Source organism: Pimephales promelas, chromosome 14 (genome assembly GCF_988280905.1).
Source record: "Pimephales promelas chromosome 14, fPimPro1.hap1.1, whole genome shotgun sequence".
Classification (NCBI taxonomy): domain Eukaryota; kingdom Metazoa; phylum Chordata; class Actinopteri; order Cypriniformes; family Leuciscidae; genus Pimephales; species Pimephales promelas.
The window spans coordinates 28813066-28832045 of NC_142782.1; the positions used below are offsets into that span (position 1 = coordinate 28813066).

General features: G+C 36.3%; 2 protein-coding genes across 4 annotated transcripts in view; one reads left to right on the forward strand and one right to left on the reverse strand.

The window, feature by feature from the left end:
* Nucleotides 1–5959, forward strand: dram2a (DNA damage regulated autophagy modulator 2a). Of its 2 annotated transcripts, none has more exons than XM_039664509.2 (8): nucleotides 1–976; nucleotides 1340–1537; nucleotides 2344–2411; nucleotides 3478–3620; nucleotides 3710–3887; nucleotides 3981–4054; nucleotides 5320–5412; nucleotides 5550–5959. In XM_039664509.2, the coding sequence occupies exons 2-8, from the start codon at nucleotides 1407–1409 to the stop codon at nucleotides 5670–5672; spliced, it is 810 nt and encodes a 269-aa protein (XP_039520443.1). In that variant the 5' UTR covers nucleotides 1–976; nucleotides 1340–1406; the 3' UTR covers nucleotides 5673–5959. The 2 variants fall into 2 exon arrangements, with proteins under 2 accessions (XP_039520443.1, XP_039520453.1); XM_039664519.2 differs by lacking the exon at nucleotides 1–976 and adding an exon at nucleotides 983–1115.
* Nucleotides 5900–18980, reverse strand: part of dennd2da (DENN domain containing 2Da) — a 19434-nt gene continuing 6353 nt past the window's right edge. The window contains exons 1-13 of one of the 2 annotated variants that reach the window (XM_039664484.2): nucleotides 18211–18369; nucleotides 17544–17639; nucleotides 16579–16754; nucleotides 16155–16267; nucleotides 15992–16061; nucleotides 14943–15020; nucleotides 13566–13706; nucleotides 11257–11405; nucleotides 10423–10594; nucleotides 10278–10328; nucleotides 10090–10171; nucleotides 7071–7319; nucleotides 5900–6431 (exon numbers count right to left, since the gene is read on the reverse strand). In XM_039664484.2, the coding sequence (XP_039520418.2) occupies nucleotides 6367–6431; nucleotides 7071–7319; nucleotides 10090–10171; nucleotides 10278–10328; nucleotides 10423–10594; nucleotides 11257–11405; nucleotides 13566–13706; nucleotides 14943–15020; nucleotides 15992–16061; nucleotides 16155–16267; nucleotides 16579–16754; nucleotides 17544–17639; nucleotides 18211–18268 (1500 nt within the window). In that variant the 5' untranslated portion in view covers nucleotides 18269–18369 and the 3' untranslated portion in view covers nucleotides 5900–6366. Of the gene's footprint in view, nucleotides 6432–7070; nucleotides 7320–10089; nucleotides 10172–10277; nucleotides 10329–10422; nucleotides 10595–11256; nucleotides 11406–13565; nucleotides 13707–14942; nucleotides 15021–15991; nucleotides 16062–16154; nucleotides 16268–16578; nucleotides 16755–17543; nucleotides 17640–18210; nucleotides 18370–18980 lie in introns of those variants that run through there. The other variant, XM_039664467.2, reaches the window with a different exon arrangement.

Genomic DNA, 18980 nt, shown 5'->3' on the forward strand with positions numbered 1-18980 from the left:
TTCGACTGAAGAAAGAAAGACATTGACATCTTGGATGACATGGGGGTGAGTAAATTATCAGCAAGTTTTTTGAAAAGTGAACTCATGAGGCAGACGACATCCGATCCGCAGCGCGCGCTGAGTCCCAAGCAGGTTTTTGAGCACGTAAAAACGACTTTGTAGCGTTCCAGGCCAGTCACGCCAAACTACCTGAGCGCAAGGAATAGAGCTAGATGTAAACAAACCATTGTTGTTTTGTATGGTTTTGCGGGCTATGTGACGGTTAGAGCTCGTAAATGGGAGTACAGTACATCGATCTAGTTCGAGTTCACGGGTTATAGCTATCTTTATAGTTGTCGTTCTTTGTGTGAACTTGTCTTTATTCTAAATAACCAATTCATATTGTCTTTAAGTCATGTATTTGGAATTTCATAACCACTTTGGTATTTTATTAATCTCCAACTGTGTATTACTCTGTTTTTTTTTTTTGGTAAATGAACAGTGTTTATCTTACATTACTTCACAAATGAATCATCTGCATTGTGGAGCAGTTACTAACCAGCCTATAGTATTTTCTGACCACAGTGAAAGCCTTTTTAATCTAAAATAAAATCCCTGAACTTATTGTACAACAGGCCTATAAAACTTGATATAATCGCTTTCAACAAACCTGAAATATTTCACAATATTACTTTTTTTTTTACTGTATTTTTCATCAAATAGATTGAGCATAAGAGACTTCTTTCACAAACATTAATTTTTTTTAAATTATTCCAAACTTTAGACTGTCAGTGTAGCATTTCTGAGCTATTTCCAATGTGGTTAACACACCGGCTTTCAGAGGTGACCGTGTGCAGAGGATACAGTCAGTGTGTGTGTGTGTGTGTGTGTGTTCATTTCTCTGAGTGCAGAAAGTGAAATCACGCTGAATGAGTGTCAGCTGACTTCGGTCACAGGACTTTAGGGAGAGCATCTCACAAAAACACACCGGACCAGTGTAAGACTTCAGATTCCCCGGGCACTAACCCCCTCTGAGCTTCTAACATGTTTCGACTCTATTTTTCTGTGTTTGTGCACAATAACTTCTGTGTGACTAATTCAGCTTCTTCGGATGATGCTCATCTCCTTTTCGTTTGGTAATGCTGAGCCTCAGTCGACCTGTCGTCCCCTCATTTCTGTTTGCATGAGGAAATAAGAGTGTTGGTTTTGTTCAGTATTGATGTGTATCCTGTCTTCAATGTGTGTGTAACATTCTCTGTTTATCTGTTATATTATATTAGAATTTATTAGGATTAACCCCTTGAGATGTATCATCATGTTGGGTTGATTTGACCTTTTAGCTCCATGTTTCATGTGTTAGTGATTCTTCTTCATGTTGGTGACCTCAGTAAGTGAGTTTGCTCAGACCGGTCCTATGTGAGGGCAGTATGTGGTGGTTTCAGCGGGGGCTTTGTGCTCTACCGGTGGCTCTGGTGACATGGTCATCTGCTACGTTCCTCATCTCTTATGCCACAGCGGTCATGTTGGGCCATGCTGACCTGCTCTTTCCATACATAAGGTAAGATCCTGAAAGATTACTGCATCTTTTAAGGGATAGTTCAATCAAAAAAGGAAAATTCTGTAATCATTTTCTTTTTTATGCTGAACACAAAAGAGTATAGTTTGAAGAATGTCACTTACAAAACGGTATGGTGTCGACGTCCATATTATGGGGGAAAATGGCTAGTGTAAACTGTCTGGTTGCCAACATTCTTCAAAATATATTCTTTTGTGTTAAGAAATCCATACAGGGTCAGTAAATAATTGACAAAAAAAATTATTATTGGGTGAACTATCCCTTTAAGACTTAAATGGTCTGTGATAAGCATTTTATCTGTACTTCAGTACCAATTACAACCTTTTAATGTATTATTTATTAATTTATGGTTAAATGTTTTTAAAAAATGATTAAAACGATTGCTTTTGCTGTAAAAACAATAAAAAGATTGGTTAAAATGTTTTAACTATGTTTTAACACAACTGTGGGTTTTTCCTTATTTGCAATCTAGAATTTTTTTTTTTTTAAGAAAAATTAGTAAGGAAAAAAACCCTGAATTTTGGCTGGTATTAGTACTTACTACAGAAATGTTGGTAACGTGACAATCCTAGAATGAATACCTGGGATGTATAGGGTGAAAAATCATGAATTTTATAGTATTGTGTGTATATTATACTATACTATAGTATTTGCTTTTAAGAGTTTGGTGGTTGTAGATCAGAAACATTCTGGGAAACACCACCTCTTTCTTCCAGATTTAGCTGACTGATTCAAAATCTGTTTTTATTTCCATCTGTCATACTTTGCATTTCTCATTTTGCTTGTAGTGACACGGGCACTGAGGTTCCTGAACGCTGTGTGTTTGGCTTCATGCTGTCAATCTCAGCTTTCTTAGGTAATGCCGTGCAATTTTTCCACTAGAGTTCTGAATTTTTGCTTCAAATTGCTACCAAAGGGTTTTAGTTCAGTAATAAGTTAACTTATATATATATATATATATATATATATATATTAATGGTGTTTGTATAGTTGAAGTGTTGATGTTTGCGGCACAATATGTGATCAGAAGGGTAAAAATGATGGTTAGTTTTGTCAGTTACTGGTTAGATTAGCGTTCTGCTTTTAATCAGACACAGAGATTAAAGTAGTGTGGAAGATTATATTTATTTGAATGAATGAATTATATTTATTTTAAATCATTATAGAGAGAAATGAGAGATTAGTGTGTGAATTACCTGCGTCTCCTAACATCGCAGCTGTGAGTTTAACTAATTTAAAACCAAAACCTCATCGTCACTGAGAAATATAATGTAGCGATACAGTATCAAAGCACTTTATTTTGATGGTCCACTTTAGACAGTCTACCTTCCAGCCAATCAGAATCGGGTATTCAGAGAAAAACATAAATCAGATCAGAATCGAGTGTTCGGACAGACCATGGAATAAATAACTTTTAATGTAACTTGATGCATTAAATTTTATGTTTTAGTATAGTACAGTCCAATGGCTATAAGAGAGAGCAGGGATAATTGTAATACTTTTAGGTTATTATTCAGAAAATGATCCACCTAAAACTTTGAAATGTTGCTTCAAGCATCTTTGACATATTAACAGCTCAATTATAACTTAATGGAGTTGGATGAATATGAACTAGAATTTATTAAGGCAGATGTATCCATTGCACCCATGCTTTGTAAATTAAAAATCTCAACAAAATGATTACAAAATTAAATGTTTTGTATAAAAATGGAGTCAAAATGATTAATATTACAACTTTTTTGTAACATTGCAGTCAAATCAGGCCAAAAGCAACACACATAAAACATATGCAACTTCTAAAGGGGAGATTATTATATATGTTTGATTTATTTTTTGTAAAAACTTATTTAAAAAAAAAATGTCAGCGTGGATATTTTGGGAGGATGGAGAGAATTCTTGCTCTCCCATTTGTGTGTTTGCAGGGTTGGGCACCATGTATGTACGATATAAACAAGTTGAGGCTTTAATTTCGGCCTCTGAGTCGGGCTTACAGCTGCTGAACTACACAGGCCTCCTTATGGGCATCTTCAGCACTGTAGGGATGTGTGTTGTGGCCAACTTCCAGGTGAAACACACACTTTTGATACTATGATCTGTTTAATGTTTTCATTTCTGAAACTGTGAGTGTAATGTTTTGTTTTTTTATTCTTTCAGAAAACAGATATGATATCCATCCACCTTTTTGGGGCGGGGTTGACCTTCGGCCCTGGGACATTGTATATCCTGATTCAGACCGGCATGTCATACCGCATGCAGCCGCGTTTCCATGGCAGAGGAATTCTATGGGCACGTATGGCTGTGGGAATGTGGACGCTCTTTAGCATAATCACACGTATCCTTTCCTCAATATATGATTGTCTATATTTATTTATAATTCGCCAGTTGTGCCAATACTTATACCTGTTCTGCTTCTTTGACTTGTCAGTTTTCATATCCTTTGTGCTATTGTATGATGACCTGCCTGGTGTGGATGTCCCTAATAAGTTACACTGGGAGAGAGTAAGACAGATGATGTGCTTTACTTTTAATATTTCAAATATACTACCACATCATAATAAAACACGAGTTGCTTGATGATGCTCCAGAGCGCTGTCTTCGAAAGCCTGGTGAGAAATATAATAATGAATGCATCTCTAGCACAGTGAAGGATAGAGGAAGAGGAGCCTTTAGCTGCTGGTATTGGTGAGCAACTTCACTGTGAAAAGTCAATTAATGCTTTGTTTTGGAGTACACGAGAATATTGGAGAATGGCTTGCTTCCCAAAAATGAAAAGTTATCTAAAGAGGAATGGTCAGATGTTATTTTTTTAACAAGATAGTGCTCCTACCCAAATTGAACAAGCCCATCAGGCTCATGTTTTGGCCCGGTCAGAGCCTAGACTTGAATAGTGTAGGGAATATTTGGTCGCTCAGAATTAAACTCAAACGAACTGGGAGAGTTCGAACTGGATTTTTCAACTACTCATGAACTATTTGAAGCTGTTAAAAATGGGTGGAACAACACTGTTGAACAACTTCCTGTTAAAAAGCTGACTGCAAGTTTACCCACACAGCTTACACGTTTCAAGAAAATAAAGGGGAAGGCTATTACGAGGTCATTTATCTACATTATTTGTGCAATTATTTCCAAATGTCCAAGTCTTTCTTTCTTCAGTTGAAAAGAAATTAAGGTTTTTGATGAAAACATTCCAGGATTTTCTCCATATAATGGACTTCAATGGGAACCAAACGGTTCAAGGTCCAAATGAGAGTTTCAGTGCAGCTTCAAAGGGCTTTAAACGACACCAGACGATGAATAAGGGTCTTATCAAGCGAAACGATCGGACATTTCAAAAATAAATAAAAAAGTTTAAGTTTTATAAGCACAAATGTTCGCCTTGCTCTGTTCTGTGATGAGCGTTCGTGACTCTCCTGTTCAAACTCAAAATCAAAATGAACAAATCTTTTTTCGAGTAATGACTCGAAGGGTCCCAGATTCATTGTCTGGTGTAGTTTAAAGCCCTTTGAAGCTGCACTGAAACTCTCATTTGGACAGTTTGGTTCCCAATAAAGTCCATTATATGGAGAAAATCCTGGAATGTTTTCATCAAAAACCTTAATTTCTTTTCAACTGAAGAAGGAAAGACGTGGACATCTTGGGTGACATGGGGGTGAGTAAATTATCAGCAAAAGTTTTTTAAAGTTCTTTGCCCAGGAATGTATACAACTGCAGCTCTGTAGCATTGCTAATGGATATGTGTAGATGTAAACTGTACTGTATTTCAGGGTTTTATACCGCACCAGGTCAGTGCTTCAGCAGAGTGGTCTCTGGCATTCTCCTTCATCTGCTTTTTCTTCACGTACATGCATGATTTCCAGGTATGATCACCAGTTCATAAGTCATCTTGTCATACTATTTAAACACATACACACACTGTATGTTAAATTCTGTATGTTTTTGTCTATACATAATTGTAGTTTAACATAAAGTTGAAACAAACCGTGTTTTTGACCAGAAAATCACTCTGAGGGTTCAGCCTGTACTTCAGAGTAACCATCTCTACGATTATCCTCACTATGAAGAGCGAGAGCATGTGCTTCATGAAGAACGCTCTCCTCTACTGGCTGGTACCATTTGACAAACACTCTCCCACCTTGCGTCCGACATCAAACACCGCAGCCGACATTCACTTCACAAATCTGAATATTCATGATCACGAGAAGCTTCTGTGATGTTACATTTTCTTGCCATGCTTTTATGTAATGTTTTGAAAATATCAAGGGAGACTTTTTGTATAACCATGTATAAATATGTGACAAGTTTTATCAGCATAGTTACGTCACAAATGATAATAATGCGAAATAATCACTTTAAAGTAAATGTTTTTTCCTTTTAATTTTAGAATAAACACATTGCAAATTTGGACATCTTTCAGTGCTTTTACAGTAATTTGTGATGATCTATGGAGATGAAATCTTCAATTCCATTGTGGTTTCCATTTAAAATGCATTTAGAAATGTATGTTTTTTTCAATTCGGCATGTTTCCACTGGCTCAGTTTCTGTTCTAGTCAAAACGTTTCTAGCTAAAACAAGCCTTACATACAGTACATAAATACAGCAGCTTATCACAAAATCATTACCCCCCCGAGACCCGACAAGACCCCAACACAAATGACAAACAGCAGTAAAGATCTGACAATCCGAACACATGAGAACATAAATAAAAAATAATCGGATATTTAATTCTATCTACATTCCTTAAAATTATTTTACTACAAACCGATGTATTTCACACAAGATTTACAAGCTGGTACTTTGGTGAGTGCTTCCACTAGTGTTTCTTGACTTTCTCTCTCATCTTTTTCTGGTATTCAGCAATCTTTTTGTCAAAAAATCCTGGAAGAAAAGGAAAAATAACTATTAAGTAATTACTATTTAAGATCATTTGATATTTCAACCATCCTCTTCTCAAGCAAAATCACCCTGTTGCCTCCACAGTTCATTCATAGTCTCGCAGTTAGAGCTGCACGATAAATCATTAAAAGATCTCGATTCAATCACCCACGCGATCTCATTCTTAAAATGACAACGATCCTGCTGTGTCTATTAAACATTTGAAAAAATGACACCAGAACTTTCAAATCTGTGTTTGCGCTGCCGCTGAGCCAGAGAGTGTAGGTATGAAACAGCTGCTTCTCAGTCTGTTCAACCACACACAGTATCGTTATTTCTGTTAAAAAATGATCTGTCGCTGCATCATTCATTCAAGAGATTCGTTCAAAAATGCTGATTCTTCCAGTATTGAAACAAGTAATTGAAACATTCATTCAAGCCGTTTTAATAAAATAGTGATGTTAGCCAAATAAAATTTGTCACATTGCTCTACTCGCAATGTGACAAATATTCCACGTGGCCTCGTAATTATTGGTCATTAAAAGTATAATAATTACAAAAGAACTATCAATAACACGCCATGCATGTCGAACTACTAATTTACTGATCACTGCTAATAGCAGTAAGCCAAAGGGGTCTCACCTGTGCCGTCCTGAGAGACGGGCCTCTGTTCCATTTCCTGAACGAACAGGTCAAACATCTGCGTCTGTACGAACCGCTTTACAAACCGCCGCATGCTCTTGGATTCTATAGCTTTACAGAAATTTGTTCGCTGGAACTCGCCCTGCTTGTCTTGGCCTTTCCGCACGATGTATTTAGCGAAGTGGCCCACAGTCTTGATAAAGAAAGGCAGGAAAGCTTCTGGGACCACTTGGTTCAACTCCTCAACACCTGAAGTGATGAATGACACAAACACATGGACCATTAGTTTAAAATGAGCGTGTGAGAAAAATAAACCACATTTATACATTGTTATGAGTGGATTATATTCAGTTTCTGGCATCTCTTGCGGCTGTGTGACATACCTTTTGGTGTCCACTATTTTCTGATGTAATATTAGCGTTTAAAGTGTGTCAGGAAATTTCCAATAAGCAAAGACAACAGTGTTTTGTTTTTCGCTCATAACATTTTGTCTATTTTTTGTCATAACAAAATCACTTGTAAATATTGCAGGTTGTGGATTGCGTTTTTAGGCTTATTTACCAAAAGTCTTATTTGGGATAGCTTAGGCTTGTTTGATGTGGTAAGTAACTTATTTTGAGCTTATTTGTTAGACTCCAGATCTGGCAACACTCTTTAGACCCTAATGTAATTTGTAAGATTTGGTAATTCATGTCTAGACTATAGCACAAACGATGTGGGTCAATTTTACACGCTGATTTGTTTATTGCATCTGTCACATGACAAGCGAACGAAGAACTCGTCTGAAATCGAACACTTCCCTTCTATATAGTATGCAAAAAACAATATGGCAACTGAGCATTATATCCTAAAACACAGGCTTCGTCCGAAATCACATACTCTCTTGAGTAGGTACTTATTTTGAATAAGTAATTACTTCACAACCACTAAAAAAGTCTGTTCTATATAGTATGAATGTAATCTGGACATACTATATCCCGCCATGTTTTCATTATCATGTGACCTTCCAGATTCAGTTGCGTTGCTTAACTCTCACCGTATACACACTTCAGATCTCGCTGGAAGTAGTAAGTCATCCGGGTACTTTTTGCTTACTCTTTTATGAGTACTGTGAATCCAGACACACTGCTCTTGTCACATACTGTTTTTTGCCTACTACATAGTAGGGAAGTATACAATTTTGGATGCAGCCATAGTCGAAAAACAAAATAGTAGGCGAAAAGTCATCGGATGACCTGCTACTTCAAATTAAAATACCGGACGCACTGTTGGGGTTTGACCTAATCACAAGTTTTCATAATTTATCTTTGGCTGCTTTATAATGATTTCCTAACTTGAAATATGATCAAAAATTGCGTATTTGGACATGAAATTTCATGATGTGGCACGCCTAATTGTACAACTGACTACGCCACCCCTTGGGCTAACTAGTGTCAGATAAGTGTCAGAGCAAGGGGGGAACTCTACTCCAATAAAATGTACAAACACAGGTTTTTAAAGATAGTATAAAAATACAATCTTTATTGAGGAGTGACTGAAGGTTGTGGTTGGTCTAAAAAAAAGAATAAATCAAACAAATGAACATATAACTAGGGAATACCAAGCCATCCGCACGGGAGCCAGTAAAGCAGTTGAGAAGACACTAAAGGAAGGCTAAGTTCGCACTACCACCGGTGAACAAAGACACAGACCTCATTTGAAGTAATACACACTAGAGTTCAATGTCTGCACTCACATCACTCTAATAAATATGGTTAAAAGGCATTAAAGTTCACAATACACGGCCCTGCAAACTATTTTAAAAAGACTGGAAAGCGGGTTTCCTCTTTCTTTTGAGGTCTCTTATACAGGAGTTACCCTGGCTCCACTAACACCAAGGCTGGTTACAAACAAAAAGGGGAATTGGCCATAAATAAAATAAAATAATAAACCCACTCTAGCCTGTGACGTACAGTTCATACTAGAGCCCGACCGATAAAGGATTTTGAAGGCTGATACAAATATTTTTGGGTTTTAAAATCAGATATTCCGATATATCGGCCGATATTTTTTTTTTATTATTATTAAATATTGTTGGATTTCACACACGTGTAAAAGAAAAGCTAACTTTTCTGCACAAGATACGTTTGATACTTTTTCTCTACGTCTAAATGTTCACTCCTCGCAAGTAAAACTTACATTTTACAATGCAGGGACTGTAACTAGAGATATGCTAGTTATAAATACAGTAATCATTACTTTATTTAGGTTAGCTTTGTGGTTAGCTAGTCTATGATGAGCCATAATTTAGCAATAGATAACATCATACTGCAAATTGTAAAACATACATTTTCAATATAACAGGCCAAGGAGAGATGATTGAAGCGTGTTTCATCTGTTTTTATTTTATTTTTTAAATATTCATTTATCAGCCATTATAACTGCCGATACCGATATTTTGGAAAATGCCTAATATCGGCCGATAATATCGGTCTGGCTCTAGTTCATACAACCACATAGAGTACAGCCAACAGGCAGAGGAAAACAAACAACCAACAAAAGGATAGAACAGCAACTAGCAACTCAAGGGAAAGTGCACAGATCTGTCGTAACATTCAGTGAAAGGGGAATGTAAACATCCCACTGCAGTCACATGCTTATTAAAAGTGGACGTAGTTTGCCATTACTTTGCCCTAATTCGCTCGCCCATACATGGTCGGACAGGAAAACAATCAGATCCAGCGGTACATTTACACTGTCCCAGTCTCAATCGCGTTTGATGGCTTACTAAATTCCCGCTCCACTCACCAAATTAGTGACGTGATTAAACATAAAAATGTCAGAGTCAGAACGAGTGTAAACTGAAGGAACCCAATCCCAACCAGGCCCAATCATTTGATAATCATTTATAATAAATAATGCAATATTCTATTAAAATAAGAATTGTCAATTTTGACTTCATGGTGACTTATAAACAATGAGAGAGCTTGCCCAAGCAAATTCCACTTAATATAAAATAGGATACAGAAAAGTTGCTTACTTGATTTCTCATTTTTGGCACTGAGGGCCTGCTTGATTTCCTCCTTGAGTTTGTGAGGTAATATTGTGTCCTCATCTCCCATCTGTTTGGAGAAACATTTCAAACACAGTCACCCACACTATATTCATCAGTCACTTTTCATGGCAACAAAATAAAAGATGTCCTCTAAGATGTTCGCATGAACTTACACACTTGATAAATGTCTCCTTCCTGCCTTCTGATAGGTCAACAACAAGCAGCTGGGTGAGTAGATGAATTCAGATGTCAGCTTGCAGGGTTTGAAATGTAAATCCCTTGTAATGTTTTACTAGTGTCAGGAGTCTGGTCACTCACCTCAGTCTGGTCAGTGACCTGATCTGCGAAGCGTTTCTGGACACCCAGCAGATATGGTGTGGGTGCCATGATGACGTCAATTAGGATCTCGGGAACGATGGAAATGAGCGTGTGCTGCCAGATGAATGGATGCAGGAGAACAGCAACTGCATGGATGACCTGAGACAATGTCCTGCAGACACATGGTGAGGGTTTGATCAATTTTAACTATATAAGGTCTTCGTGTCATTTGGAGCGACCACTTATCATGTGGTGCGACCAATAAAAGCAATCACTGTATTAAATAATAAAAAAAAAAATTATTTCTGTGGCTGAAATATGAATCACAGGTAGAGTATGCTTTAGTAAATTATATTTTTAAAATATTTCTATCAGTTTTATGTGATTTATAGGAAAAATAAATCTGTTAACTAGATTTAAGAAGGCAACTCTGAAATTATAGAACAAAAAATGAGATCATTATTTGTAAAAACTCAAAAGAATTGCAAATACTTGGTTTCTAAACACTTTACTTACTAAGAACTTGTAAAATAATGTTTAAGCATGTTAAGGAAATTAATCAATTTTAAGATAAATCACAGTCGCACCACATGACATTTTTTAAGGCTACAGACAATTCATCCAGATGAAAAAACACTGAAATCACTTAAATTCAATTTTTAAAATGAATTTATTTGTGCACAACATCCTTAATGTTTGAACAACTGCAACAGATATTATTATTTTTAGTATTTTAAAATTGGCCTGTGGAAAATCCTTATACGTCATTGACCCATACATATAAATCAAAGCAATACCTAAAACCTGTGTGTGCATGTGTGTTTGTTTTTGTACCCAAGCTCCTCGGCGATGAAGACGATCCTCCGCTCAAGTACAGCAGCAGCAAAGACCTTGAGCACCGCCTCATCTGACAGGCATCTGAACAATGTGCTGAAATCTACATGCTCCAACCAGGAGTCTGTCGGACGAGTCAAACTGATGATCTATGGAGGGATACAATTATACTTCATTAAAGGTAGATGTTTTATTATAATTATAGAATATAACTGCACTTACTTAAAAGTATATTTTTCAAAAAAATAAATGTGAGTGTGCAGTTACAGTATATTCTTTCTTTATAAAATATTTTTTCCTTAACTTGCGCCTCCAAATAATGTGTGTTTTTATTTTTTCATAAAAACAATGTTTAATTTGATTTACTTTAATAATCCCCCAGGGGAAATTTATACGTCACAGCAGAACAAAATACAATACAAACATAAACATCAACAAACACAACAAGAAGTCTTGTTCTCAAATATACATTTTTCAAAGCATTATGACTATGATTATAAATGGCCATCATCTTATATAACACTGATTATAAAATCGAATTGCAGTTGGGAAAAAATACTTTTTAAAACACTCTTTGTAGCAGCGTGGATCAATTAATCTTGAGCTGTGAGTGCTCAAAAAAGCTTGAGATATTTCATTAAGAGGATGAGGGATAACTAAAAGTAGTGATGCTACTAAATTAAGCATTTTTTGTGACGTTGTATTTGTGACTCGAGGCAAAAAGAATCAGATTCGTCTTCAGCTATCTTGTTCTGATGGTTTACCCCAATGAACTGTTACACAAATGATCTACTGATTTCATTCAAATCATTGCTAAACAATGTTTTTGTCACTGTTTTCAATACAGTAATATAAATTGGGTAATTTAGTTTTATATAGTGTAAACTGTTCACGTTTGATGTTTTAATCCATAGATAGATAGATAGATAGATAGATAGATAGATAGATAGATAGATAGATAGATAGATAGATAGATAGATAGATAGATAGATAGATAGATAGATAGATAAATAGATAGATCACAAATACATATGTTATACCAATGTAAGGTATGTGCGAAACACTTGAATGGAATGTTACATAGAAAATGTGCTGGAGAAAAAAGTCAAGCAGAAAGTCAAGTTTGTACAAGGCAATCCCCTATCCTTTGACCCTTTCCCCTGAGCTATTACTTCACTTACTTTAATTTCCTGCAGCTTTCACAGAGCAGAAGAGGTGTGTGATAGCATGTCTCTGCCCGCTTCTCTGCTTGTTTGGAATTAGATATGTATTACTTTACCCCCCTTTTAATGTACTGTAATTAACGCTCAATGGTTTATAATTACTGGGAAAAAAACATGAAAAGCCAACTTTTATTCTCTCGCACGATTTTACACCCTCATTTAATTTCCACTTCCTTTTTGGTTGGAAATGGTTGATAAATACCAGTTTTTCAGTCTTTGCTGTTGTAAATACAGTGGAAATGGAAAGTGTAGTTTTGCCCAACTTCTCCTCGATATGTAATTTCTTGCAAATAAAAATATTGGTTGTGTGAGTCATTGTTCAGTCAATGATTTCAGGACTAAAATTGTGGCAAAAAATGGTGTTCGTGTACAATAGAGTGCTGCAGTGATTACATATTTTTATTAACATCCCCCTGGTTTCCTTGACAAAAAAAAAAAAAAAACAATAGGATTTTTCCATTGGCTTTTGGGATACTGCAAGAAAATAAGGTCTGTCACTACAAAAGCTTCTGATTTTTGCACAATTTATTCATTGTGATAATCTTCAAAAATTAATTGTTAAAGCATAAATACAATTGGAAGAAGTCAAAAGTTAAAAGTGGGCTATAAACTAACTACACCACGGTCACGTGACTTCATCACGGCCATCACTAAGCTTCTGCCGACTCTTTCAGTCTTAATTTAAAAACATTGTCCCTGAAAATGTTTGAGTTGAAACAGTTTGCAAAAGCACGATTATAAACACGTAACAAAAGTTTTCCTGTTCGGGTGATGACGTTTAATGTCCCTGACGGTCTCTGTAGTCCCATTTAGACGCTTGTTACCAACTTCCCCAACACGTAAGGGTGTATTTTATATCGTAAAATAAACCCTGAAAATATCTTGAGCTTGTATTCACCACAGACCTTATTTCAAGCATTTAACCAAACCCTTTTTTTGTATTTTATTAGAGTAAAAAAAATAAAAGGGATGAATATATGCATCCAGCTATTTTCTATGCAAGAACATCCCATAGGAAACATGCAGGATGGGCATGACTATATAGGGTTTCTTAAGACTAATTGTAGTTTTATCTCTAGTTCTTACCTCTGTGCCTCTTTCTGGAATAAAGCTTTTGATTTTAACAGTGTGTCCAGGGGCAGGAAAAGCCGCCTCCCTCAGGCTCTGCATAAATGGGTAAATCATTGCCATTGAGATCTTTCTGCGTTGCTCCACCTCATCAAAAATCTAAAAAAAAAACAATAAGCAGACAGATTAAACAATGCAGGATTCAAATCAGTTCAGAATCAGTTAAGTGACAGTAAAGAAATTTAGAATGTTACAAAATATTTCTATTTCACCAAAACATGCAGCTCAACGGTTTTTAACTGATAATAATAAGAAAAATATATAGTTTTACATTTATTGAGCACAAAAATCATCATATTAGAATGATTTCTGAAGAATCATGTGACACTGAAGACTGGAGCAATGATGCTGAAAATTACAGGAATTAACTAGAATGTACATTTGCAGAAGAAAATGTGATGAGAAAATGTGCTTGCAGTGGCAAAACTCGCAGCTCGGTTGCAAGGGTGTGGCACATGATTGCATACGAGACAATAAAGACGTCTGTACGATGTTCTGGTGCTGAGATCTGACAAAAATCAGATCAGATCAAATCAGATTTATTCAGGTGGTTACTAGGGTACTCTATATGGTTGCTATTGTTTGCGAATACAGTTCATGAGATGATATTTAAAGACTAGTTGACAGTCTAAGTCAAAAAAGCCAAACTCCATGTTTCTACTATTTTTTTGATCTGAAATATGGCTTGGTAATGTAGTTTTATGGTTGCTAGGGTGCTCTGGGTGGTTGTTATGGTTTTTTAGGCAGTTGCTAGGGTATTATGGGTGGTTGCTAGGGTGTTAAGTGTGGTTGCTTTAGTGTAGCTAGGTGTTGCTAGGGTGTTCTAGGTGTACAATATACAATGTACAATGTTTTGATGCTGAGATATAGCTATTGCAAAATGGTTGCTAGGGTACTCTTTTATATTGAAATAGAAAACCATTCAATTGTAATAACATTTCACAATATATTTTGATAAAATATATAAATAACACCATATATTTATGAAGTATAAGCAACAACTACTTTACAAACACCCAAATTTGGAATGTCCATTTCTTTAAGATCATATTAGCTTGTCTTTGATGTTTGTCCTGAACAAACACTCATTTCCAGTCATGAGAGAGCATTCACCCTGAAAAAAAGCACCTGCACAAAGTTCAACTTAAACAAACAAAACTTTCTCAATCAACTGAAGCGTTAAGCTCAATGGACAGCTCAACACGTTAGACAACCAATTTTCAGACTCTGGATTAATACGTAGTCAGGACAAATGGCAAATTTCAAAAATACAGATCAAAACAATGAAGTATAAAGACATTTACATTGACTGTGCAGTAAATTATGCTGTTTTACCTTGGAAAAGAGTCCAAAGCAGGCTAAATTACTGATGATACAGTAGGCCTCAGGCAGGCGAGCACCCTTCCCACAAGGCTAAACAAGAAAACACCAAAAAGAAGTGAGCACACACTTAAATTGCATATGCATATATTTCTTGACCTTACATCTACAGTACATCTTCTCATGCATTACAAAACAAGAAAAATGGTGCTTTGTTGCTAGAGTGATGTGGGTGGTTGTTAGCGGTTGTTATGCAGGTTTAAAGGAGTAGTTCACTTTTAAAAAAAAACATTTACTGATAATTTACTCACCCCCATGTCATCCAAGATGTCCATGTCTTTCTTTCTTCAGAAATTCGAAAAGAAATTAAGTTATAATAATATATTATATATAAGAAATTATATATAATAATGTATAAAGAAATTAAGATTTTTGATGAAAACATTCCAGGATTTTCTCCATATAATGGACTTCAATGGGAACCAAACGGTTCAAGGTCCAAAAGAAAGTTTCAGTGCAAACTGCAAACTGTTCAAAGGGCTTTAAACGCTTCCAGGCGATGAATAAGGGTCTTATCAACCGAAACGATCATCCATTTCAAAAATAAATAAAAAACGTTTGAGTTTTATACGCACAAATGTTCGCCTTGCTCTGTTCTGTGATGAGCGTTCGTGACTCTCCTGTTCAAACTTGTTCATCAAAATGAACAAATCTTTTTTCGAGTCATGACTAAAAGGGTCCTAGATAAGACAGCCCTAGTTTACAGCCCTTTGAAGCTACACTGAAACTCTCATTTGGACCTTGAACCGTTTGGTTCCCATTGAAGTCCATTATATGGAGAAAATCCTGGAATGTTTTCATCAAAAACCTTAATTTCTTTTCAACTGAAGAAAGAAAGACGTGGACATCTTGGATGATATGGGGGTGAATAAATTATCAGCAAAAGTGAACTACTCCTTTAACACTTACAGGGTTACACAGGATAAACAGGGTTAGGGATTTGTTCAAATCATTAACCGTAAGTACAAGCAAGAATAAGAGAAATAACACCAGTCAACATTTACCAGCAGCCTCCTACAGTATCCATTCTTCCTCGACCCATCAACATCTGTAAGCACGAAAGAGAATGTTTCACTGTGAAATAGAGAAAAAGAGAGAAAATGAAAGTTGCAGTTTCTGCTTCCACAGGGCATGCTGGGAGAAATAATGTGTGTGTGGTCACAGTACCTTGGATATTCTGTTAGGGGTGCCCAGTTAACACCCTCTGGAAAGCAAAAGAGTGTGAGCGCCTTTAACGTCTTCTCCTCCTCCTCCCTCTGAAATCGCACCATTCCATCTTTCTGTGCTCATTACAAAGTGAAAAACACTAAATTAATATGCATCAAGGACAGAAAATGCAAGGATTTCCCACGTATACATGATCATCTCTTTCATTAATTCATATAGATCTAATTATTTTCACTCATTTCTATTTGGAAATAGTTGCAACTACAATAAAATTACTGAAGAGTAAGAAAGCACTGATAACTAATCACGGTTACTTATTCAAATTCTCAGCCAGAGGGGTTAGTTCTCACAGCTGAAGTGTAAATTGTTCTCTCAGGCATTATATACATGTGTCTGCATGCAGTACTCGGTTTGTCCGTGTCACCTTAGGGAACTGATAAATGATCTGCGGCTCATATATCCCATCTGTAGTCTTCTTAGGCCGAACCACCACCAGATATTCGAAGAAGAATTGCCCACTAGCGTAGCGCTGCTCCTTTGCCTTTTCTTCCACGGTGGAGAGCTCTGTGCTAGCAGGTAGATCTGGTTCCTTACTAGTTCCTGCAAAAACAAACGTCCGTCAGCTTCGGTGATGTATTTACTGGGGCTGTTTTCATGTCATTGCAGAGCAAATACTGCAAAAACCAACTGTTTATAAGCGTACGATTTCTGAATGACCAAAAAAAATGCGGCTGTTCAGAATCAGCACTGAACCAAACAAATTAAGAAGGAGCTCTTCTGTGAATTTCCTTAACATTTCCTTTTGAGCCTGCTTTTTGGCAGCCTCCCCCAACAGAGAGCAAACAACGCTGACAGGAATACCTTAGAAGTCCACTAAGTCAGAAAGTCTTGTTCCAGCTTGACTAGCCTCACCATAGAAACCCCCAATGTGCCTTTCTATACACAACAGAACAATAACTGCAGCTCGTAACTGAAAAGACAAGAAGTGCACTAAGGAACAGATGCAAATTGTGTGCACTGACTGACTTTGTGAACTTCCTCGCGACTTCATAAATTGATTTCCAATGAACAGCACATTGCAAGCAAATCAAGTCAAAACCAGTTCGAAAGACTTTCTTTTAGGCATTTTGCCCTACTTACACTACGAGACCGGAGAATGAGTCATGGTGAAATGTTTTGACAAGGTTAACTACTTTTATATGCAATATAAAGCCAACGACCACAGCTAAAGATAACAACGTTTGTTGTGTATTCATTAAAAATGCTTTTTGGCACTTAAAACATACATAAAGTAAGATACAACTACATTTATAAAAACACAAGGAGCTAAAGTAGCAAGATATGTGTTTGTAAAGATTATAAAGCAATACTTAAATAACTTTTCCTCACTGTCTTTGTTGACTTTCCCACGGAAAGACGTAAATAAGGTACTAAACCTCTTCATGGCTCCCATGTCTTGTTGATCTTCACCTGGATGAAAGACACCTGAGAAAGGACAGTTCAAAACACAACAATTAATCGATTGCAAACACACAAAATTGTTCGGGAAAGTTCCCAGAAATGCACTGATAACTAACTAATAATTTTTTTAGCCACATATGTTAGTTTTCACAGCTGCAGTGTACATTTTAATTTCAACAAATGTAATTTATTCTTTCCCACATTACTCTTTTTAGAAGTTCTTAACCAGATATCGCCAAAAAAAAACACACACACACACACACACACACACACAGTATTGCTAAACCTGCTTTATCCTCATCTAAGAAGCTTTCCACATGCCAGTAACATCAATATACCTGATACAATATTGTGACAGCAACTATTCAACTAACTTGGTCAATAGCCATCGATAAACCTAACTGACAAAAATTCACGTTTTGCTTCTAAAACGACATTTTATAGCCACAGATAGATAGAAAAAAGTATAAAATAGGCTATAAATAGGTGGCAACCTTCTATCGGTCCATTATGTGGATTAAAAGACCATAATTTAAACAAATTCTTGCAATTTTCTTTATACAGAACCACTAAAGCGTATTTTGATTGAACTTACTCCGGTGTTTACGCAAGTTTGCCTTCGTTCCTCTTCTTTTGATATTAATTTCGTTCATTTTCCAATCTCTTTGCGTAAATATTTATGTCGTGGTCTCACGGCAGTCTTTCCCACGGATGGTGCAGTATGAACACGGTAGCTACTACTGAGTGAGTGAGTGAGTGAGTGAGCGCACGCAGCCTGCATGTACGCTTGCTGTTGATTCGTGAACTGCGAATCAATTGTTCTTTTTTAAAACGGATGTTCATTCGAACCTATTCGCAAGCGTTCGTGAATCAATCGAGAGAGATGTACAAACAAGCCTAATTTTGCGTAAACGAAAACATAGCGATAAGTAGGCTAGCTTAATGTAAACAAATACCAGGGGAAAAAGAATACCCGGCAGGGATGTATGTGTAAGCTAAAAGGTGAATCATTTTAACGGATTTTTTTAACTGAACTATTTGAACGAACCGATTCAGTGAACTGAAGTCAAGGGCAGAACTGAATCACTGACGATTCAAGAGTTCAGAACTTTAGTGGGAGTTGCTTCTTTTCTCTGCTCTTAATAGGTTCGTTATACAGTTATTTAAAGTATGAATGTGCAGTGTTTCTTCTCAGACGCTGGCCTATAAAACGGTGTCTTAAACATTATGACTATACATTCAACATCATTTTATTCTTTTCTATGTCCTTATGAAATATCAATATATTTTTTTATGGAGAATATTTTAGCATTTAACTGCAAGTACTTTTGGGCAACATTAGTGTGACATAATGACAGCAGTCAT

Bases quoted from the DNA above. Each gene is read 5' to 3' on its own strand.
- dram2a (XM_039664509.2), top strand. From the start codon at position 1,407: ATGTGGTGGTTTCAGCGGGGGCTTTGTGCTCTACCGGTGGCTCTGGTG. The intron at 3,888-3,980 runs GTATCCTTTCCT...TTGACTTGTCAG, and splicing joins GCTCTTTAGCATAATCACAC to TTTTCATATCCTTTGTGCTA. The intron at 5,413-5,549 runs GTATGATCACCA...GTTTTTGACCAG, and splicing joins CGTACATGCATGATTTCCAG to AAAATCACTCTGAGGGTTCA.